At 35.1% G+C, this 25,537-nt stretch overlaps 2 protein-coding genes across 2 annotated transcripts; both read left to right on the plus strand.

Moving 5' to 3' along the window:
* Positions 1 to 2,382: 2,382 nt before the first annotated feature.
* LOC131537215 (GTPase IMAP family member 9-like) lies at positions 2,383 to 4,406 on the plus strand. The gene has a single exon (XM_058770521.1). It carries the CDS (start codon positions 2,774 to 2,776, stop codon positions 3,686 to 3,688), a length of 915 nt encoding a protein of 304 aa, XP_058626504.1. The 5' UTR covers positions 2,383 to 2,773; the 3' UTR covers positions 3,689 to 4,406.
* Positions 4,407 to 14,611: 10,205 nt separating this feature from the next.
* Positions 14,612 to 24,720, plus strand: LOC131537220 (gastrula zinc finger protein XlCGF7.1-like). The gene is made up of 3 exons (XM_058770529.1): positions 14,612 to 14,660; positions 15,204 to 15,330; positions 21,459 to 24,720. The coding sequence occupies exons 2-3, from the start codon at positions 15,246 to 15,248 to the stop codon at positions 22,247 to 22,249; spliced, it is 876 nt and encodes a 291-aa protein (XP_058626512.1). The 5' UTR covers positions 14,612 to 14,660; positions 15,204 to 15,245; the 3' UTR covers positions 22,250 to 24,720.
* Positions 24,721 to 25,537: the final 817 nt, after the last annotated feature.

Consider the following 25,537-nt stretch of genomic DNA (forward strand, 5'->3'; position numbering starts at 1 on the left):
CAAGACTTGCCTCGGACTCGAGTCCCAAATTTGAGGACTTGGGATTTGACTTCAGACTTGCTTGTGACTTCAAAGCAGTGACTTGTTCCCACCTCTGCCTTGAAGTGTGAATCCTTATAAATTATATTGTTCAATCAAAATCTAGCATGACAATCGCATGCTTGAAAGATAGTTGAATCTAAAAGCTGTTTAGATGAAAATGATTAATAGTCACCCTGATAGTAAGCAACCATTGAATCAATGTTAAAAATAGTTTGTCATGTTAATTGCATTAAATCAAAATCACTTTTACACCTGCAAATAATGTTGAAAAATTGTTGACATTTCAACAAACCACCATTATTGTGACCAGTGTTTGCTTAGATGGGCTCTTGACTCTTGTACTTTAATGTTAGGTTTTCATTGTCTTTTGTAACAATGTACTAGAATACATTTGTTGAGGCAATGAAAACTAAGATCCATTGGGATCAGGTGATGGGGACTGTAATCGTTGAGGTTATTTAAAGTGCTCCTATTATGGATTCTGAAAAGTTCATATTTTGGTTTTGGGAGTCCCCAACAACAGGTTGACATGCATGCAAGGTCAAAAAACACTTTCATTGTCTTATAATATGCATTTATTTTTATCTTACTTGCTCAACCGATTCACTGAACGATTAATTTTTCCAAACCAGTCCTTTGTGTGACGATAATCTGCGGTGATTTGTTGGATTGGTTTCATTCGTGCCTGTAATGCCTGATTAAGCTGCCTTTGTGAGCGCAGTGCTGCTTTTTGTACATCGTTACCAGGGAAAACGCTATTTTTACACCACCAAGAGCTGCACCTAGTGGCAAAGAATTAATTTGCATCTTTATTCAGACCAACACGAAAAGACCAACAAGTGGGCGGGCAATATGCTAATGTTTCATGTTGACATCAACATGAAACGGCTTGGGATTCGTTTTAAAAACGACTTGTTTCAATAATTCAGAGTCGACTCTTTCTTTTGAGAGACAATAGCTTGATATATGGTGTACTTTCAGATTTAAAATTTAGCAGGATGTTTTCATTCACTTAGAGCTGTGTTACACACTGCATGACAGATAATTTTCAAAAATCCATAAGAGGAGCACTTTAAATCATTGTTCACAAGTGTGTTGGGTTATTTATGTGTGAAATTAAAGCAGCGGTATGGTTATTATATTTCTATGAATTAACAGAAAATACAAACGAATGATTAATTTGCTGACTCAATTAGACATCAAGAATCAACGTATGAAACTCAACAATGGTGACAAATCAACAAAGTAACATTTTATGCTAAAAATGCATGCTGGGCATCAACATAGTACAAGACTCATTAATGACTCCCAGCATGCATTGCAGTTGATATGTTCATCTGAATTAGTTTGATGATTGTCACCATTGTTGAGGCTTGTATGATGAGTGTTGATGTCTAAGTGTGTCAGCAAATCTTCTGTACATTTTGCCACAGTATCTTTGTATTTGTGAAATAGAACATTTACATCAGTAATGAAAATCACCTTCAACATTTAGTAATATTTGTAAACTTTATTACAGCTTAACACCCATCACATAAAGTAATCTACTCCAACTTAAATTTAAAACATCTCTTTCTTTATTAATGCACTATTGTTTATATTTAAACACTACGGTAAGCACTGAAAGAGAATCAGCTTCATGAAAATCAAGAGCCCAATTAAAGCAAACACTGATCACAATAATGGTGGTTTGTTGAAATTTCAACATTAATTGCGGGTGCAAATGTGATATTAATTCAATGTCATTAACATTGACAAATCAACTATTTTGAACATTGATTCAATGGTTTTCACCTGCTCTCTTGCTATCTGGGCACTGTGTGAAATATGTGAACATTTGTCCTAAACAGTATTTTAACTGTAAAAAGTGTTAACCTGCAATTGTTACCCTGAAGAGCTATTGTATTTAACCCATAAAATAAAGTTTTGATGGTATAAATTGTGAGAGAAAAATGCATTATTAGAATATATTATAAAAATTATTTTAATTTAAACTGAAAAAAAGCAGAACATTTTATCTTTTAATTACCTACATATGTTATCAGATCAAATTAAAGGCAACAGGCAAGAGGAGCAGCATGGATCAACCTCCTCCAAGTAAGTACTGAATAATTCATGCTATTATTCTACATCCATCCATTCATTCATCTGTTCAAATCTCTCATATTTTTTAGTGTCAGAAGTGAACATTATGCTGTTGGGAATGACTGGAGCAGGAAAGAGTGCGTCAGGAAACACCATCCTGGGTGGAGACAGAAAAACATTTAAAGAAGGTTTTTCTCCTGTGGATGTAACCAGGGTCTATCAATCAGAACAAATAGATGTGGATGGACAAACAATCACTGTGTTCGACACTGTAGGACTATCCAATACAGCAGTAAAGCAGATTGCAGATGCTCAAACTGAAATAGAGAAGATATTACAGAATACATGTGATCATATTGATGTGTTTCTGCTGGTGATCAAACTAGGTGTGGTTATAACTGAGGTAGAGAGAAATGCTGTGCAGTGGTTCCAGGAAAATTTAGGAGCAAAGGCATTACAACACACGATAGTGCTCTTTACTCATGGAGATCAGTTACAGGAGCCAATTGAAGATTATCTGAGTAAATGTGAAACACTGCGAGTATTAGTTGATAAGTGTTCAGGAGGATTTCATGTTTTTAATAACAGAGATATAGATCGATTTCAGGTTGCTGACCTTCTGAACAAGATAAATAGACTGAGGGTGATGAATGAAAACACAAGATACACTGAGCAGGACTATAAGAAGATTCAAGAAGCAATTATAGAATCAGGAAGAGATATCAGGATAGTTCTAGTGGGTAAAACTGGATCAGGAAAGAGTTCAGCAGGTAACACCATCCTGGGTCATGAGTATAATGGGGCGTATTTTGCAAATGCTGTTTCAGCAGTGTCAGTTACTAAAACCTGTGAAAGTCGTCAAGTACAGACTGGTGACCGGATCATCTCAGTCATTGACACTCCAGGCCTGTTTGATACGGCAATGCCAGAACAAAAAATAAAACAGGAAATACTGAGATGTGTCCACATGTCTGTTCCTGGTCCTCATGTGTTTCTGCTCGTGATCAGAGTAGGGAGATTCACAGATGAAGATAAAAATGCTGTGAGATGGATTCAGGAAAACTTTGGAGAAGCAGCTGCTCGTTACACCATCATTCTGTTTACTCATGCTGATGCACTAGAGGAGAAACCATTAGGTGAATTTATTAATGAATGTAATGATTTTAAGACTCTTGTTGCTGAGTGCAGTGGCAGATTTCACTCATTCAACAATAAAGACATGAAGAATCGCTCTCAGGTCAAAAATTTGCTAGAGAAGATTGAGAAGATGGTGGAGAGCAATGGAGGACGGCATTACACTGATGAGATATTTAAAAAAGCCCAAAGAATGAGTGCATGGAAGGCTTTTAAACCAACACTAGTAGCAGTAGGAGGGGGGGCAGTAGTAGTAGGATCACTAGTAGCAGCAGTAGCAGCACTAGAAGCAGCAGGAGGAGCAACAGAAGTAGTAACAAAAGTAGTTGAAGCAGCAAGAGAACCATTCACAGTCGCAGCAACAGCAACAACAGCAGGAACAGCAGCTACAGTAGCAAAGGCAGCAATCTTAGCAGGACGTATGTAAAATTGGGACCATAGGGCACAGTTTAATCTTAATTTCAGTTCTGTAATTCAGGTACTTGAAAGCACAAGCAGATTTAATGAGAATAGCTGGATTAATATAAGATAAATACTTAAGATAAGATAAATGCACATTCCAGAGACCAGATATTTTGAGAGTCTACATAATATTTCAGATTGTACCTGTTGTATTTTTATTGTAAAACCTACACTCTTAAAACAGATGTGTTAAAAACATCACAATCTGTGTTATATCTTAACACATGTGTCTAGTTAAGGACAACACATTTTCTGTTAATTTTAATTCAACCAGTGTGTTATTCTTCTTAACACAGGTTGATGTTCTTCAAATATTTAAATAGTGCACCTTTAAGAATAGCACATCTATGACACAAATTGTGTGATTTATGATACATTAGTGTAAAAAAAAACAAAAAAAACAGCCGGGACCTTCTGAGAATGCTCTTGGGAACATTACATTTATAGAGGGGAAATCCATATACCTGACATGAGTGCATCCACGTCATCCACCAATAAAAAAAGAGGCATGAATTTGGTTAACAGCTTGCGGAGTGATGTAGGCAGCAATGTGATTGGATGATAGTTAACACATATTGTGTTGGACACACTGTGTTGTTTCTCTCTCTCTTTCTTTTTACACAAGATCAACTTAAAATTACACAAAATGTGTTAAAATGACCATAACACAAAAAATGTGTTATTGAGAGTGTACAAATTGATTCTTTCTTTCTTTCTAAATTGCCTTTTTTAATATATAAAGAAAATCATTATCAAAATGATTGATCCACAACACAAATCATTGTGTAATGAGAATATTTGGTTCAATCACTGAAACTCAGTAGTGTGATCTTTCATTTTAATACTTTTATCAATCAGTTAATTGAATAGAAAACAATGTAAGGTTTTGTGATGTTCCTGAGGATCTGAGGATCCTAAAATGCAAACTGTGTGTTTTGCTTCAGGAGAGCAACCATACATTTGTGTTGTGTTTTTTTATTTATATATATATATATATATATATATATATATATTAGTGCTGTCAAAATTAGCACGTTAAGGCAGGCGATTAATTTTTTCAGTTTAACGCTTTCAAATTATTTAACGCTGTAACAATTCTTTCTCTTTTTTCTTGACAAGAAGTGCATTTATTCAGTCACAGAATGTCTTTACGAGCACATCAAACAGGAGACATTTCAGACGCGCGCTTCAACTTCACTTCAGCGTCAGGCACGAGTCAAACGAGTGTGGAAACTGTACTGTGCTTCAATACACACAAAGGTGCCGGTGCGCGCATAGCCTGTATAATTTTATATCAAATCGCGAAAGAAACTACAAGCGTGCAATGTTAAGAGGTTAAGTCATGAATTTACCAAAAAGGCGATTAAAGCTGCCATAAAACTGTGCATGCATGTCATATGTTATATTAAAGAACATGGTTTTGAAAACTGTCCTGGAGCATCCCAGCACTGTCTCCCTCATATAACACACCCGATTCTACTCATCAGCTCATTAGAAGAGACTGAAATGGGCCAGAAAAGGTAGAGTTGAGAGAAAATACGATGCGTGTCAGATCTGCGTCATGTTCAGTAGTGGCAGCTCTTAAAGAAATAGAAGCCAAAACAACCTAATAACCAGCTGCTGTGATGTCTGTTCATCAAGAATAAAAGAAAAAAAGAGGAAATCAATAACTTTGAGGATTCATCTGTATTAAGTTTAGAATTTAGTGTTTGATAACTTTATTCAATTTCTGTATATTTCTGCTGAGGGGCACAGGTAGATAAATATGACATTTATTATAATGGGTTTATGTGAAGATTGTTTTGAGTTCACTTAAATTAGAAGTTATTTTTAAAGTCTAATAAATGTTAAAATTGATAGCTCTCAATTATACTGTAATGTTGAATGCTATAATCAAAGGTTAAATATTGGGGGAAACATTTTTATAGGGAAATCAGTATTAATTGGTATCAGTGCTGGCCTTCAGTAATAATAAAAAAAAAAAAAAGATGCCATTAAACAAATATTAAAAATATATACTGTCTTTTATGTTGTTTGTACATTAATTTGAAGATTGAATGTGAAATTATTGCAACATAAAAGTATATTTAAAAACTGTAATGTTAGGTGGGATTAATCGCGATTAATTTCAGAAAATGTGCGATTAATTAGTTTTTTTTTTTATCGATTGACAGCAGTAATATATATATACTTCATTTCTTCTTCATTATTCATTTACAATCATTTATCAGTTTATTATTCCATTTAATCATTTATAATAATCACTATAGTCATTTATATACCCATTTCATTGATTAATTAAATGATTAGTCATTTATATTACCGTATTGTCCCGAATATAAGACGACCCTGATTATAAGACGACCCCCCTTTTTCCAGATGTACCTTTTGGAAAAAGGCTTTTTGAAAACCAAATCTTTTTTTTTTTTTGTTTTTTTATTTGTTTGTTTTTCTCTCTGTAAAACACATTTTTTTCTTAAATTATTTTCAAATTGCATATTTTTCCTATTTTAATTTTTGTTTTGAAAATATGGTAAATACTGGTAAAATGTACCAACAATGACATTAAAAAATATACACTTTTTGATATACCATTGAAATAACAGGTAGCCCATCTGAATTATATAACATTTAGGCTATCCATCTCATAGTAGCCTACCAAAATTTTATTATCAGTAGAAGTGAAATCTTATTGTAGTCTTCAAATGTGGGTACTGTCTTATGTTTTAAAATCACTTACAGAGGAAGTTTGGTCCCATCAGACTAACATGACAGTCACGACTTTACAACACACATTACATTACATATTTCATGGCGCACTCGTTTTATGCGTTTTTGGCGCCACCTATTGTTGTGGGTGTATTACTGACATGTCAAAGTCTAGACCCTGAATATAAGACGACCGCGTTTTTTCAGATGTATTTCCAAGAAAAAAACATCGTCTTATATTCGGGACAATACGGTATATTCTTATTGTTTATATATATATATATATATATATATATATATATATTCCATTTGTTGTATAATCTTATGACTGTGTGGTTTCAAGGGCTGTTTGTAAGAGATATGAGTGTATGAGTGAATGTTTATGGGAACTCAAGGTTTATGAGATGATGTTGTGAATCAGTTTGGTATAACATTACTTGTTGGATTTGTGTTCATTAGACGAAGTCTGAGCATTGTGACATACACAACTAAGGCTATTCAATAAACTCTTCTCCTTTTTACCATAATCAATTTGTCTCCTGCTTCTGCTTTTCATTTCCACTGGCTTTTTCCTCACTCAACTTCTTGGCTGATAGAAGACTGTTAAATGTTTTGGGTACCAGACAAGACCTCCTGTTAAAAGGGTTTGGTGTTAAATTAACACTGCTCATTGTTTATATAGTGAAGCAGTGTTAAAGTTAATGAGATAATTACAGTAGTTAATTAATTGGGTGATGATTGAGCATTAGTGATGAACAGCTGCTGTTAACAAGCAGAACCCCTGGCTGCGTCCAAACTGCCTACTCAATGAGTAGGTACTTAACCCATTTGTGCCCAAATTTTTCTGAATGGTTTCATGCATATAGTCATGTTAATAGTGTCCTATGTGAACATGTTCTGCATTTATTTTCCCCATGTTTTTTTTTTTTTTTTTCTTGAAAATATTTGAATGTGCGGCAACTATGTTGTATGCACCCCTTCAATGTCAAATTTGAATAGGAGGAGAACATTTGGCTTCTAACTCAAAATAACTGCTTTCAACAGATCAATCTTTATTCATGAACAAATTTATTATGTATAAAAGTCGAAGAACATTCGATGCAAACCCAAAAAAGCTGAATCTAGCTTATAATCTCTTGAATATGAATACACAACAAACAACAAATCCATTTGTCTTAAAGTGGTGGAACATAGTGCAGAACAAATTGCAGCCATTGCCCCAACAGAGCATTGTGTATCAAAAATTTAAATGAAAACAAATATATAAAAATACATTTATATGTACAGTGCCCTCCAATAATATTGGCACCCTTGGTAAATATACTGTAAGCAAAGGCGGCTGTGAAAATAAATCTGCATTCTTTATTCTTTTGATCTTTCATTAAAAAAATTCACAAAATTCTAACCTCTCACTGAAGTAAAACAACTGAAAGTGTGGGTGTGTGGGTGGGGGGGTCTCATTGTGAAATAAATGCTTTCTCTAGTTCATGTTGGCCACAATTATTGGCACCCAATTATTGCATCGTTCTTTTCCCACACTCTCAGAAATTAAGGTACAAAAGCTTTTCAAAAGGTACATGTTTGTACCTAAAGGGTACATTTTGGTACTTAAAGTGTACAAAAGTGTACCTTTTTGAAAAGGTACCGCCCCAGTGACAGCTTTTGTACCTTTATTTCTGATAGTGTAAGATAACAGCTCTGAGTTTTCTCCTATAATGCCTGAAGTGTTTGGAGAACATCTGAGAAGAGATCAGAGACCATTCTCTCCAGATCCTTCAGATTCACAGCTCCATGTTGGTGCTTCTTCTCTTCAGTTCACCCACTCATTTTCTATAAGGTTCAGGTCAGAGTACAGGGACGGCCATGGCAGAAGCTTCATTTTGTGCTCATTGACACATTTTTGTGTTGATTTTGATGTTTGTTTTGGATTATTGTTCTGATGGAAGATCCAACCACGGCCCATTATAAGATTTCTAACAGAGGATTTTTTTTTATCAGTTGGCATTTATAATCCTGTGGAACAGGAAGTCATGGCTGTACAATTTCATGCTCCTAGTCACCCGGGTGTGATAAAAAATTTAATTATGAATGGGAATATACTTCAGAGATATTTTACTCATAAGAATTTCTAGGGGTGCCAATAATTGTGTCCAACATGCATTGGAGAAAAAAAAAATTATAATAATTCATTGTGAGATTTTCTCACAACTCTCAATTGTTTTCATTTTTTTTTTTTTTTTGTGAATTTTTTTAATGAAAGATCAAAAACATAAACAATGCAAACTTTGCTCAAATTTACCAATGGTGCCAATATTAATGGAAGGCACTGTACATTTTCTGAAGAAAATATGAGTGTTGCTTGTCGTGGAAAAACTCAGCACTAGGCACTAATTGTAACCCTACCCAGATAGCACACGTACGTCGTGGAGACATCTGCTAAAGAGCGTATCGTCTGAGTGGTGTTTGCCCTGGGGAAACTCAGCACTAGGCACTAATAGTAACTCTAATCATTTTAGCATCATGCTACCAACATGTTAACACAAGTAAATGTTAAAATAAAATTAGCATGATTAACATTTTGCTAGCATGATGTTAACATGTTTTAACATGTGATTAGCATGATGCTAGCAACAGTATACCCCCATTTCCCCATGATGTTATATGTACTTACAAGTTATTTGCCCACCGGCAACTATAGTTGCCGCTTGGACTTTTGACTAAGTATACAAAAAACTATAGATCTCTTGTAAGAATTGTTTTGTTTGGATGATTCTAGAGACCTTCATGGTTATGTAGATGTATATAAGTCAACAAAAAATTCTTATTAATAACATGAAAATAACTTTTCCTTTGCCATCCTTCCTGAAAATAGGAGTAGAAAGTTGACAGCCTCATGTGACAGGAAGGAAGTGAATACCTCCCCCTTGAAATCCTTTATTTGGTTGTTAGCTTGCATGTCATTGAGACATCAAACATGGAAAAATCTAGAAAAATACTTACAAACAGAAAATGACAACTATAATCTGCTTGCTTTTTAAACAAATTTTTATTTGATGTATTTATTTGGTTACACTTTATTTATTTTTATTATTATTATGCAAATAAAGTGCCAAAATGTAGAAACACTTGGACAAACAAACATACATACTGATGGCCAACATTACAAGTCCCTCCTGATTAACTCCTGTATTTGCATTCATATGTCTGTGAGCATGCATGTGCGTGTGTGTGTGTGTGTGTGTCATTGTGTCTAGGGTTGGGGAAGGAAGCATTCAACTGAAATAGTATCATAATAGATTGATAACAGATATAAGTAGTGTAAAAAAAAAATATAAATAAATAAAGACAGATAATAATATTAATCATAATGATAATGATTTCATCAAAACTGGGAGGGGGCTGCGACATATCAGAACTTAACTCCCCAGCCCATGTCACGCCCCAACGGGGGTGCCAGGGAAGGATGCTGCTGGGCAACATGCCACACTTATATATCTATTTATTTATTATCTAATTAATTATGTTTTTAATGTGCAGATGTCTCAGCTAGTTTGTGATGCATTAAAAAAAATGAGACTTGTAGTGCAGCCCAGGTCAGGGACCTGGCCCACTTGCCCTGTATGTTTTATTTATTTATTTATTTTTTTTGTAATGCATGTCTCAGCTACTTTGTGATGCGTTAAAACAGTGAGACGTATGGTGCAGCCTAGGCTAGAGACCCAGCCCACCCACACGGCACACTTACCCTGTATATGTGTTTATTTATTTATTTATTTTTTTTCTCTAATTTTCCTTTCGCCTGCTTATATATATATATATATATATATATACACACACACACACACATATACATGCACAGGTTCATAACAGGTGTGCATGTATTTCAGCTGATATGTGGTGCATTAAAAAAAAGTGAGGCATGCAAGTCAGAACCAGCCAACAAAGACGTCACTTCCTTAAACAGCTGAATAGCCGTTGAAATGGTCTATATATTGTTTTTCAATAGTTCAAGCACTTTTAAGTACCTTTTCATAATTATGGTTGTTTCCAATGTTTTTTTATTATTTAAATAAAAATTTCAAAAAGTCAAAGTCAAAAGCACTTTGTACAAACCCTAGTAATATTTATTATAGACCACTGTAATTTTCTATTCTAACAAACACGTTTAATATGATAATAAAAGTGTAGATACCAAATTGCAAACAATAGCATAAAAGAGCAGGTTTTAGGTTTGTAGATGTTTTGATGCAGAAATGGAAGTATCAAATGTAAAATAACTGGTTTTGAAAATGACTTCAACACAATGTATGGTTCATAAAATATGACATTTATTAACAGATATTTTGTCTGTGACTTCAAATGTACTGATATACATGTGTTGCTATTCTCTACAACAACAAATTCTGCTGTTATAGACGCTCAGTTGTTTTGCACCAAAAATACCTTCATAGTCACACTGCCTAAGGCTACACATCACAAATGTCACTCATGAGTTATATTTATCTGAGCTTAATTTTACAAATAATTTTTTTTTTTTTTTATGGGGTAATAATCCCGTAGCCTACATGTAAGCAGCTTTCTCTACCACAAAGGAGATTATAATGCTCTTTTACCCAACGCTGAAGTACAGAACTAACATTACATCTGGGGAAGACCATATATTGGTTTCGGTTGCTTAGTTTCTGTAACTTTGTATCATGGCTTGTGTGACGCTGTGCTGTAATACTGGGGTTCCCCTCATATGTCACACTCCAGGATTCCCCAATGACGCGTAACGCGCCTCAGTGAACTAATACAGTGATATAAGACCTCAGATCTCAGAATACACTTGATGATTATGCGAACTATATAAAGGCAAACAAATGAGGTCAGAAGAACGCAACGCACTGCATTTTCATTGCTTTCCCTTACCACTGATCTATAGAGTCGACAGTCTTACAAATATATCAATACCACGATTAATTTTAACATTAAGCAACCACTTTATATCGACATAAAAAAAGAGTTCAAAACCGCCTAGGTGTATTGTTGCTGCAAATGTAAACCGGAGAAAGCAGACGCGCTATTGCACCCAACGGCCGTCTGACAATTCCACCGACTGGGTTAAAACTAGAGGTTGACCGATAGTGGATTTTACCGATACTGATTAAGCAACCGATAGTTTTTAAAATGGATACTGAACGAAAACTAAAATAGAGCTTTACCATTTTTAAAAAAGTGTGCAACAGGACTGAACCATACTTTGTAAATGAATAAAAATGTAATATTAATTATTATGATGATCATTAAAGTTATTTTATAGTTTACTAATGTTAAAAGAAGAAACTTTAAATTTAAAAACAAAGCCTATTAGTAATAGTAAATGTTTAAATGAAATGAACACGCTCTAACAAGGAACAAAACTGCTAAAGCTTTCATTAATGTTACAAATGGACTCTTATTTGTTAAGTGTTACCATTTCATTTCAACAGTCATGCTTAAAGATGGCCATCTTAAAATACCTACACAAGGCCATATTAAAATTACATGCACAGGTTCTTGATATTGTATGTGTAATTCAAGCAATTCAAGCAGAGGTCTAAAACTGTTTATTTAATCACCAAACAGACATAAGTTTGCTTCAAGAATGAACTAGCATAAATGAGTTTGAAGTTCAGTGTTTAAAAAAAAAAAATAGAGCAAACGGAATTTCTTTTCATTCATTTTTTTAAAAAGTATGAATTTGACATAAAAGATGACATTTTATTATGTAAGAAAAAATGCGATTACAAAGGTGGCCCTGCAAATCACTTAAATTAATAAAATAAAATACTTAATAAAATAATTTTTTTGCCATTGATCAGAAGGTGCTCCTAATTATTATTATTGTAAATTAATAAAAAAGGGAGAATAAGCACTTATGCTCTTAAACAGAAGGGGTCATTAATACTGCTTACATTTTATATATATATATATATATATATATGTGTGTGTGTGTGTGTGTAATTAAATATATGTGCAACCTAGAAAAAAAAGCAGACTTAGGCTATGTTCACACTTGGCATCTTTTTTTACACTGCCGGCGTAGTTTTTTACACTGTTTTACATTATAATCCTTTGGAGTAAACCGTGTTTTAAAAAAAGTCCTGAGCACTTTTTAAAATGCCACCGCCAGCGTCTTTTTCTGCAGCTCAGAGTGTCTTTTCAAGTTGAAAAAAGTTCAACTTTTCTGAAAAAAAAAACCCGCTCTATGTCAAGCGCCTTTTTGACAGCTGACCAATGACAAGCAACTGGCGAGTCGTTTCCATAACAACAAAAATAACAAGAAAAAGGAGAAGATAGCCGGTAGACATTAAATCAACACAACTGAAATCAATACAACTGAAAATCATTCAACTGACATAATTTTAACAATAGCTTGCTATGTAGCCAACTAAATATTAATACTAGTAAAAGAAAAGCAGTTAACAAGCTGATGTACAGCAGCATTGACATTAGCTTGATCTGTTCGTTAACTTGATGTACTCAGTAACAATGATTAAACATCTTTTTACAGCCAATTCACAAAATCATCTCATGGATTTACATTGTTTAAACTTTCAATAAGTCAGTCATTTACTTAGATTATGTTAAACAAGTGTAATTTAACCACAATTGACAACGTTTTTCCCTGAGGTACTTGAAAAGTTCATTTTAATGCCTTGACAAACAACGAAGAAGAATGTCCCGGATAAGAGGAGGATGCTGAGTTCTTGTTATCGTTGGTATTCGAGAACAGATTTATTCTCACATGTTCTTTACACAGAATAAAATTTTTATTAATTCTCCACTGAATCATGTGATCTGTAGAGCACCGTTCGTTTTCTTCCACATGCGTGAGTGTTAAGAGTCAGAGCGCGTTCACTCTTTTTCTACACATGAAATATGAAAGCAAACAGACATGTGATTATGACGATATATTTTCTGTATGTGTTTTGTATGCAGCTCATGGTATTCTTATAGCAATAAAGGATGTTTATGACAGATATTAGCAGTGTAGCATTATTAAGCATACAAAGAGTGCATGTGTCTGCTTATTATAGAATCAAAATCAACTATAGATCACAATCAGAAGTTATTACAAGCACTCAATGATGGTTTAAAGTGGATAAGCAAATACATTAATAATTACATACATGTTAAAATGTGGCTTGATGCTAATTGTACTTCTGTTTGTATTTTAAGATGTTTTCTTGTAAGCATTATAGATAGTTTGTGTTTCTGGCATAGAACCAAACTTTGTTTATCTTAACTTAATGCTGTATATTGAGCAGCGGACGATGTTAAATCCATATACGAGATACATATCTGAGGAAAAATGTATTGTTGGTTGGCGCCACCTAGCGTGCAGGTGTGAATTGGCAGAAGGCGAACAATTGTTTCGCGCTCGGTGTGGAAAGGCCTTTATGGATTGTTGCTTAGGTTTGGGAACGAGGGTTGATTCACCTGTGTTTGAAGATTTTTTCTGATAAAAGTTGTTTTGCTTCACTTTGAGGTGACTAAAGATTACAGTGTTCAGGAATAAATGAGATTTTAATTTATATTAAAATAGAAAGACATCATTTACATCGTAATAATATTTCACAATATTATTTTCCATTGTTTTATCAAATAAACACAGCCTTGATCATAATAAACTTCTTCCAAAAAAAAATAAAAATCTTACTGATTCCAAACTTTTGAATGGCAGTGCTCCCATGTGTGTGTAATACACACACACACACACACATTTTCAAGGGATTAATTTTACACAATAATGCAGCAAGTTACCTATTGATTTTTGTATATTTGTTTTTAATAATCTGTCCCTAATATTTTTTTTTGTTTTATTGACAAGCCATGTATAAATAATATTTTTTTCCTATGACACTGGGAAATGCAACAAACAAAAATGACAAAAATGTCTCTGAAGAGAAAAAAAAGGATGCTTTGGGTGCTTTTTTGCACCCAAAACATGAAAGTTTTGCCTTTAGACAATCTCACACAATTACTCAGCATGTGTTTAAACATATATTTCACCAAGAATAAAACTCTGAATACACCTGGTATGTTTCACTATCTGTATTATTATTATTAATGTTATTATTTAATGTGCATCTATACATTAAATAAACTGAATTCCCATGCATTTAAATTGAACGGGACTTTTATTTTGGTCTGGTGGTGTGACGTCACAAGGCTGCGCCGCGCGCTCCCGCGGATCAACGAAGGTTTGTGTCTTTAAACCGTTTAAAACATATAATGAGATGTAAACTGTTAAATCTATATGATAGATTTACAAGCGATGTAAAGTTAAATAATTATTACTGTATGCAGCATTGTAATGCTCTATCTAACATTAATTAGGTTATTTGTGTGAGTAAAGCGCATCCACACATGAATAACAGAAAATATCGTGAGTCAGTTTATAGTAAACACGAATGGCAAGAAATAATGGAGAAACAATTCAAGGCAATTGTTTACTGATATGATTAAGTTATTCGCGCTGCCAAAACAGTGTAAATGCAACGAGAACAACAAACATAACTTTTACGAACCAACTAACGTTATAGTCTGTAATCTAATCTACAAATTAGTCAATATAAATGACAAATATTAAGTGTCTGTGTAATTTCTTTATTCTTTCATTAATCTGTAGTGTTATCTTTCTTAACTCTCACACTGACTTCTGAATTAGGGAGCTGTTTGAGACACACACAGAGAGTTAGTTTGGGTTTATTTTTCTTTCTGTCAATTATTCTTATCTTAAACAGAAAAACTCCTGCTGAAGCAGCTGAGGAGACACTATTATAAAGATGGCATTTATTAAAGAGGAGAGTGAAAATATGAAGATTGAAGAAGTATTCAGTCTGAAACAAGAAGATACTGAGGAACAAACAGGTTGGTTTTCATTCTCAAAGCTGAACCCTTTCTTGATCCTTATTAAATTGTCAGTCTACAGAAATGAATATATTTGAAGAATATCACATGAGTGTCGTTATTAAAGTGGTTTTATTTGACCGCTGAGAAGATCCTATCTCGCATTCGTTATTCTCACATCACAGACTGAAATAGGAAAAATAAAATGGAAGTAGCCTAAACAAAGAATGTTTTTGTAACACCAAGTTGTACTTATTAATCGAAATTAACAAAATCATTTATTTCAATCATTTAATTATGCAACAGCGTCTAGAAAAAAACCCATTTTTGCATAATGCAAACCATTAATTGTGAGTGATTACATTTGTTGTGCATAATTGACTTTTTTTATCATAACTGAACGTAAATAGCAATAAATATTAACTAGTCAGGTGTCAAGGAGGAGAAGACAGAAACAAATCTTAATCACAATATAACCATTGTATTTCACCAAATGCAATTACTAATATCGTTACATAATTTGTACGAAAATGGAGATTTGACAGAGTTTGAGTTGAAATACAGATGTAAATTTATATATTAATATTAGCAACAGTCTGAGACAACATCTGTAAAATTAACAATACTTCTGAAAAAAAAAAGTGTAAAAACCATTTAGGGTAAACGTACCCATTAAGCACACTTCCATTTTTGAGATCAGATTATAAAAAGAAAAAAATATTTATTATCCTACTTGATGTCTTAACCAGTTGATATGTTTGTTACTATATACCTCCTATAATTTCAAATCAATCAGATCATCGCACACTGAGATGAGTCTCCATGTGATCACACTGTCTGGCGGCCATTTTGAAAGCTGTCTAAACACTTTCACCAAAAGAGGAGCCCCTTAAATGTGTGTTTTTTTTTTTAGACGTTTAAGCCTTTATTTTGAGTAAGTTTCACTACTTGTAAAATTAAGAGATTAATGTTCAGACTTTTGCATATTATAACCTGGAACTTAAATGTGGGAAATAATTCCATTAGATCCAAAAGATAGGTTTAGCAACACAGCACAGATGCTACAGAACACAGTAAAATTTTGTGCTACGCTAACATATTACTTCACAGGCATTACTGGCTTGTACTTTTACATCCATAATATTATATATTGACAGTTTATTGCTGGTCTATCATTTTACAGTGCTGTAATGTTTAAAGATTTCATATTATTTTAAGGTGAGCTTAAAGGGTGCACGACTATGAAAATCACACAGCTTCAATGTGAAATCAATAAGAAAAAGTATCATTTCATAGATATTGTTAATAATAGTTGTTCATGTTAAAATATGTATGAACTTAATACATGACCTAGACTATTTGTTTAGCACACATCCTGTCATTTGAATAAATATTACATGAAATTTAATAGGAAATATCTTGTGCACTAAAAATGTCTCGATGTAGATTTTGGTGAGCTTAAAAGGTACGTTTACCCTAAATGGTCTGACAGTGCAGACAGCTCTGACCATAAAATCCATACAAGATGTGCTGCCCCATTATGCTATTTGAAATGTTTATAATTTGGTTTTGTGAGTTCCCAACAACAGGCTCACATGCATGCTAGGTCAAAAAACACTTTCATTTTCTTATAATGTGATTTTAATTTTATGTTATTTCTCAACGACTCTTAAACAGTTTGTTCAAAGATTCATCTTTCCAAACCAAGGAGGGGTTCCGATGACCCAGTCTATTGTGATTGGTGTACTGCAGTGGTGCCCAACCCTGTTCCTGGAGATCTAGCCTGAGTCCCAATGTGCATACTATACATCCTAAATTCTGTGTGATATTAGCAATTTTCAATACTATTTAGTGCAGATAGGGTGGATAGTATGCACATTGGGACACAGGGCTACCTTCCTGCAGAGTTCAGTTCCAACTCTGATCAAACACACCTGTCTGTAATTACCAAGTGCTCCTTCAGATCCTAATTAGTTGGTTCAGTTGTTTGATCAGGGTTGGAGCTGAACTCTGCAGTAAGGTAGATCTCCAGGAACAGGGTTGGGCACCCCTGATCTACTGCATACAGTGCATGAAATGGAATATGGCTTATCAAAAATTCATTCTATTATATTGTTGTAAAAACAAACAAACTAAATCAGAGGAGAATAAGTTGTTTTACATCAGGGCTCCAGACTGTGACAAAACGGTCGTATTTGCGACCAAAAATATTAGGGGTGGGGAGTCGACTCCAAAAGAGTCGATTCATCGACTCTGAATAGCTCTAGAGTCGGAGTCGACTCCAGCACTGGAATCGACTCTCGTTGTGAGTTGACTCCGAAATCGCGGATGTCTTCACTGATTCTCACATCTCTATATAGTGTCTGGCAATTGAGTGCAGTATATCAGCAAAGAGTGAACGAAATTAAGTGAGGATCCATTTGCGGTGCAGAAGCAGCAGCACGGGCTCATTGTGCTTTCACAGAAGACTCGTTTGAGTGCGCTATGATTCGCGGATGTTTGAAACGGGCCGTGTACGCGTGTGTTGGATAGCTGGAGTTATCGCAGAAACGACTTTTCCCCCCATACTTTTATCGTACGTGAAGTTTGCTTTAGAAATAAATAACAGTCATAGTAAATTTAGTTTGTAATTATACATGCTTCTGTGACAGCTTTGTAGTTTAATCGATGTTATGTTATGTTTAATGCAATACGATTTGGTTTTCCATGGTTAACTTAGGCTATTTGCGTTTAATCATTAACCTTAAATAATTAAAAACTCACATAATAAACAAGATTAAACGAATCGATAAGTTTGCATTCGTATGCATTTACTCATTTAGGCTACTAACTAGGGCTGCGCAATTAATCGAACGCAATTAATCGCGATTGTCATGCACATTTTGTCAGTAAAGCCGGTTCTGTCATTAGTACTAATTCTCCATCACCTGCTTTCAGGTGGAGCAGCATTTACTACACAGAGCCGTAGTCCTCTGACAAGCTATGCAAAATCGCGTTCATAATCACGACGATATTAATCGTAAGGTTATGAAATCGACGAAATCGTTCGCGATAATGACAGCTGTTTGCGTAGCATCTCAGTGAACTACGGCTCTGTGTAGTAAATGCTGCTCCATCTGAGAGCACGTGAAAATACCACATTTAATAACATGTTTTTACTTCAAACTCACTTCAGCGTCAGTCGAGTGTTTGAAATAAATCCTTCTGTGAGATGATGTGGCTTCTTACACAGAATAATTAAGGCACACAATATTCTAAGCAGTGATAAAGGCTATGTCGATTAGCATTTCATAATCGATACACTTCATTATGAAGAAAATAAGAAGAACTCAGATAAACCATATATTGCCGTAGTCGTGTATATTAGTCACGTTGAATCAATGAAAGCAGTTAAATCATCTGTTTATTCAGCTGCAGCGAGACCTTCTGTGGGGTGTATTTGCAGTTTCCGCGCAAGAGCCTTCGGATGAAGATTTACTGCTGATGACAGAACTGGGCTTCACTGAAAGATACGCATGACAATCGCAGCTTCTGCCTAATCACGATTTATCGCCTTTGCGATTTAATTTTGATTAATTGTGCAGCCCTACTACTAACTGCTCGTTAAAAAAAAAAAAACACTAAAATTTGCTTTTCTAATCCTTTTGTATTCTGTCTATTTGTTTTCTTTTTACTTGTACAATTAACAAAAGCAAAAAAGGCCTCTAACACTAGCTCTATTCTTTTTCTATTCTATCTGTTTTCTTTTTATTTATTATAGAATAAAAAGAAAACCTTGCTACATGTACTGCGTTTAAGCTAACTGAGACTTGTTATAGCACTTGCATATCATTGCTCTCTTGTTGATTTTGATTGCTTCCATTGTCCTCATTTGTAAGTCGCTTTGGATAAAAGCATCTGCTAAATGACTAAATGTATTTTTAATATCAATGCTGTTTAAGACAATAGCGCCATCCCCTGACCATTATTATGTGATGAATTCATAGCTCATTTAAAGGTAATGTCACTGTTAAATTAGAGTAATTTGGACAGTCACGCTAAATGGAGTTGATTCCATCGACTCCTATGGTGGGAGTCGGAGTCGAGTCCGAAAAACATGGAACCGAACACCCCTAAAAAATATTAATTTGTGAGTGAAGCCTTTGCTGAGGTCGCCACTGGCTATTATATATATTTACACGCCATGACTTAAAAAAAATTTCCTGATTGTTTTGCGATCAGATCTTTTGTTATGTTCACGTAGTAAACTGAGACGATGCGCACCAAAGTTTTAGTGGGAAAAAGAGTTTCAAGCAGTCTTCATCTCTGCAGCATTGACGGAGTTGTGCAGCGTGAGAGAGATCAAAATGATGGAGACATGCAAAGTGAAAGTGTACAAAAGCAGTGTTTAAAGGTCATTGCACACTGAGTCCGAAATTTTCGCTCTTCTGAAAACGGGCAGCTGGTGGCGTTTGAGAATGCTTTGGTGGCACAGCATTTTTCCAGCTGAGACGCTTTGGTTGCTATAATAAGGAATATCCTCAGCAGTAACGTATAGTATCTCATTTTGAAGAATATTACTGAATATGAAAATGCAGTAACCAGCAATATTAACTTCTCTAATGTTGTTTAAGTTGTACAAGTAGGATGATTGGTCGGTGTAGTAGGCTATTTGCCCCGCCCCTCCTTCACTGATTGGACAGCTGGGTAAAAAGTGACAGTGACAAGCACTGTGTTTTACCCAAAGCTAAACAGTTTATCAACTCTCAGCTAAAAAAAAAAAAAAAAACTGAGCAAAACAAACTTGTAAAATATTACAATGGCAGTGCATCAAAATTCTGTCATCAGTTTGCCCAAAAGAACACAGAACGTTTTACGCACCAATTTCACCTGGTTATTTTCACATTTTGAAAATACGAATATTTTCATAAATTCGAATGTTTACGTCAGAACGGCTTTATGAACGATTTACACAATTTGTTCTGCTCGTGTTTCATGAATGAGGCCCAATAACTTTGTCAACAGTCTGCAAAGTTGTTAAGCTGAAAGTGAAGCGTGTAATGTAGCTTTATGTGAATGATGCAAAGGTAATTTTCAAAAATCCATAGTAAGGACACTTTAAGGCCATTAACAGAACCACCTTAAACTCTCATGAACTGACTCCAGTGGCTCAAAAGGAGGGCCAGGTAGACCTTCCAAGACCACAGATAGGTCCCAAGAAGGAACACAAGGAAGGCACACACAAAAACAAGACCAATGGATGTCTAGATACAACAATTTGTATTTTCTCCAGTATAAATCCGCTCAGTTAAATTTTTTGCATTGTAAACATCCATGGCAGCCTTTTAACTTAACCATGCTGATGAGTAATCATGGTGTGAACTATACAAGTACTTTTAATTTAGTACCCGAGGGTCAACCATGTCAATAGTAAAGCGATCACAAACAGAATAAGTTTGGGGGTCAGGATTAATGTAAACACTGATATCTGATAACAGTTAACAAGACAACAAAATGTTGACAACCACTTGTCTAAAGGCCGGGACACACCAAGCCGACTTCAAAGAACTAGCAGCAACGAAAGCAGACTGTGTCGTCAGCATCTGGAACAAAAAGCTGTATTTGAACACAGCGCTCAGACTACAGCTGACTGCAAACTAACACATGCGTTCTGTGCCTGCGTGAGATGTAACTGTCTATATCAGCAGCTTTTAATAGTACTTATTCATCATTCAAAAGGAGAAACTGAAACAATGATATACCAAACGTAAACAAAGCAGCCCTTACTCACCATTTTGAATATCAGTAATTCATTTTAAGCGGCTCATATTGTTATGAAAATATTCACATATTGGAATGCTTGGGTAAGATCACATATCATTAGAACAGCCTTCTGTCTGTGTCGCCTTCATTTTCATCTCATTCATGACTCATGCGAGAAACTAGGCATCCAATCAGAGTTCTTACTCATGCTGATGTCCCAGACGCTGATTCAACACTGCCGCTGACATGAGCCCGACGATGGCCGATGTGAGAAACCCCAAACAAACTAGCATGACAGATGCTCACTGATGGCCCGACGTTGACCGACGGCTTGGTGTGTCCGGCCTTGTTTTGATGTCTGTTGTATTTTTGTCATTGTTAACTTTAATTTCTCTGTTTTAATCTAGATCTGATGCCGCTGAAAGAGGAGAGTCAAGAACTGAACGAAATGGAAGAACAAAATCTGAAGGAAAATTTTGATTTCGCAACTGGAGAAAAAACTTTTGGTTGCTCACTTACTAAAAAGACATCCACACAAAATAGAAGCCTCTCCTGCATTCAGTGTGGAAAGTGTTTCTCTAGACATGGAAAGCTTGAAGTCCATATGAGAATTCACAAAGGAGAGAAGCCTTTTACATGCCAACAGTGTGGAAAGGGTTTCACTGAAAAAGGAAGCCTTAAAAGGCACATGAGAATTCACACCGGAGAGAAGCCGTTCACCTGCCAACAATGTGGAAAAAGTTTCTCTGATAGGACACACCTTAACGGCCACACGAGTGTTCACACCGCAGAGAGACCTTTCACCTGCTCTCAGTGTGGAAAATGTTTCAAACAAAGAGGAATACTTAAAAAACACATGGCATTTCACTGTGGAGAGAAGCCTTACATATGTCCACACTGTGGAAAGAGTTTTAGACATAAAGTAACATTTAACACCCATTTGAGAGAACACACTGGAGAAAACCCGTTCGAATGCGGTCAGTGTGGAAAGAGCTTCAGACGTAAAGTAACATTTAACACCCATTTGAGAGACCACACTGGAGAAAACCTGTTCGTATGTGGTCAGTGTGGAAAGGGCTTCAGAAGTAAAGTAAATCTTACTATGCACAAAAGAGTTCACATTGTTCACAAACCAGACGGACCTGAAATGTCAGTTGCAATCCCGACAGTAGCATACTGTTTTCTATTAAAAAAGTAATATACTGTAGGAAACGATGCGTTCTGGGCATTATCTTCCATTTTCTATGATGGCAAATTTACTGTGAATTAAAGGGAACCTATTATGCCCCTTTTTTACTAGATGTAATATAACTCGGGCGTCCCCAAAATGTTTCTGTGATTCAGCTCAAAATACCACATAGATCACTAATTATATCATTCTGAGAATTACCATTTTTGAGTGGAAGCAAAAACATGCTATTTTTGTGCATGTCTTTAAAAATAAATGAGTGTTGTTCCCCACACCCTTCCCATGATAAGGTTATGCCTTTACAGCCTACGTCTTGGATAGTCTGCCAAAATAAAACGCATATTTGGTTTTGATTATCATGGGTCAACTCTTCATACCTCACTTAATACTGTACATCTGAGATGATTTGATGGATGCCAGATCTTTTAATCATGATAACTGATCTCTGGGTAATTTGGTTCTTCAAACAGGTTGGCGGATTTGACTGAGATCAGCATTGTCTTTTATGGCTGTGTATTTGCCCAAACTACATGAAACCGCAGACTCTTTCAGTCGGGCTGGAAGCTTTCTCACTCTGTTGCTGGTGAAGTCCCAGTAGTAAACGGAATTCTTTTCCATCTGTTCAGAATCGTTTGGCATATTGTCTCAGAACTGTACATGTCCCCTAAATCTTTGATCAGCAATAGACATTTGGTGACTGATGTTTTGCTGCTCTGTAAAGCCCTCGAAGCAACATCACTGGCCTCAAATAATTTACCAAATGTCACCAACAGAAATACAATTGTTTTGACTCAGTTTGATGCATGAGTGAATCAGCTTTGAGTTTTATTTGTCCACTTGCTTCAGAGAACTCCGTCAGTATTTCTAAAAATACAAAAAATAAATATAGCTGTAAGCAGCGATACAGGGCAAAGCACTGGAGGTGCAGCAAGCGCAATGCAGAACCAGAAGTGCAAAAATGGCAGAAATAGGATGTACACTGAAAAAAAAAAAAAAAGTTCAGAAGTACAGATGAGAATTAACTTAAAATGAACAGAGGTTTAGATCAAAATGAACAAAAAAATACTTTTAACTCAAGAGGAAGAACACACTTGGAAGACAATGGGCCTCATTCATGAAACATTTGTAAATTTAGGAGTAAATTCTGAGTAATTTGTGCGTAAAACGGACCTTCCCGAAAACTCTCCTCCGGATTCACAAGCGCTTCGTAAACGTCCGATTTGATAGTAAAACATGCATATGTTAATTAATTCCAATCATTCGTAAATAGGGCACTTGTGCACGCTCATTCACAATTAGCATAATCCCCGCCTATGACTACAGCTACGCAAATTTCGTGTCCAGGAACGCAGTGGAATATTCTGGTTCACTTTCTCAAGTTTGGCTCCAGTATATTGCATAAATGCAAATTCATGATGTTTTTTCCAGCTGTTGATTTGGTTGCTATGAAGTGGAATATCCACGGCAGTAACGTATTACTAGTATCTCATTTTGAAGAATATTACTGAATATAAAAAAGTAGTAACCAGTAAACTTCTCTATTGTTGTTCAGTTGTTGTACAAGTAGTGATTGGTCAGTGTGGTATTTGTCCCGCCCCTCCTCTATTGATTGGACAGCTGGGTAAAAAGTGACCGTGACAAGCGCTGCTGCGTTCTACCCAAAGCTAAACCGGAGCTAAACAGTTTATCAACTCTTAGCTACAAAAAAAACAGAGTAAACCAATTTATAAAATAATGGCAGTGCATCAAAATTCAGTGTCATAAGTTTGCCAGAAAGAACACAGAACGTTTTACGCACCATTTACATGTGGAAGGGAGCATGTGTAGATTTCTTTCGTACCAACTAATATTTTGAAACTAATATAATTTCATGAATCGGAAAATTTACTTCAGAACAGCTTTATGAACAATTTACACATTCACGAATGAGGCCCAGTGTCTGGAATAGATTCAACTTTTGTTCAAATTCTGGCTATACAGTGTTTTTGTGAGACTTGTGGCGGCAGGTGACGTCACAGCCTTCAGACGTGTTTTGGCACTTCAGATCTGTTCTACTTTATGAAATGTCACATACTGTAATACAACTGAATGCTCGATAAAGCTGTTAACATTATATTTTCTGTTGTCAGACATAAAACAAGTATAAATAGTAAACACGACCCATTAATACTACATGTTAAACAGGAATCACTCCTATACTCCTTAAATCCTGATTTATAATCGTGACATCGGTCAAAGGTGCACTTTCACAGGTTATTAACATTTATAAATCATTAATAAATGGTTAATTGCATTATGGTTCCCAGGTAATATTGGAATTAAAATTTTCAGTATTACTATCTCATGAAGTCATGGTTGTGCTTTTATGATTTATTTTCCCACAAAATAAAAATCAAGATAATTTTATCTTGATAAACAGAAGATATCAGTTTCTAATCACTGCTGTGGATAGGCATCATGAACTTTTGCAGAGAATCATGGGTAAGGTACAGAGTAGATTCTGGTAAGAAACATGGTAAGTGACACAAGTCATGAGATATAAATGAGAAAACCATAAATAATACTATAATAGTACATTTTTGCTGCATCATGAAATAAATCAGAGTTTTTAGTGAAACAAGTATTAATAAAGATAATTATTAAGCATTTATAACGTGAGTTAAAAATGGCTCACTGTTTGGCAGGTATTGCATTAAAATTACCCTTTTATTCATGCATTTATAACTGCTTATCAATGATTTATATAATGCATTTGTAAGTGAGTTATTGGTCATTTATTAACACCTTTATAACCCCTTTATAAAGGGAACCTTAATGTAAAGTGTTACCGCTTCATCTTGTATTGTGTTAGGATAGCAAAATCATCTGCTATCATCGTCTATTGCAGATATAGATATCCATAAATGTGCATAACTATGGTTGCATCTCTAAAGTATTCACGGACTGGCTCTGATATTTCTAATATGGCTGATGTCTTGCGTATCGTGGCCCATACAAACAGCCGCTAACAGGACATCTATCTATACATATCTATGGATAAACATGCATTTTGTTTCTTAACTGATCATGTTCACTTAATATATAATAACTGTTTACGTGAATACATGCCAAGATGGGCAATTTGACAATTTTGTGTGTATCAGAAAGTTTACGTGCAATGAGCCACTAAAAAGAACTCAATTTGGTACATACACACTGTCCGAGAGGCAGCTTTATGTGTGCATGCTTTGAGTGTATGTGAACAGAAATTGTCTCTCAGTGAACACGCAAGTACTTGAGTTAAATGAGTTCTTCTTT

The sequence above is a fragment of the Onychostoma macrolepis genome, chromosome 03 (genome assembly GCF_012432095.1).
Source record: "Onychostoma macrolepis isolate SWU-2019 chromosome 03, ASM1243209v1, whole genome shotgun sequence".
In the NCBI taxonomy this organism is placed as follows: domain Eukaryota; kingdom Metazoa; phylum Chordata; class Actinopteri; order Cypriniformes; family Cyprinidae; genus Onychostoma; species Onychostoma macrolepis.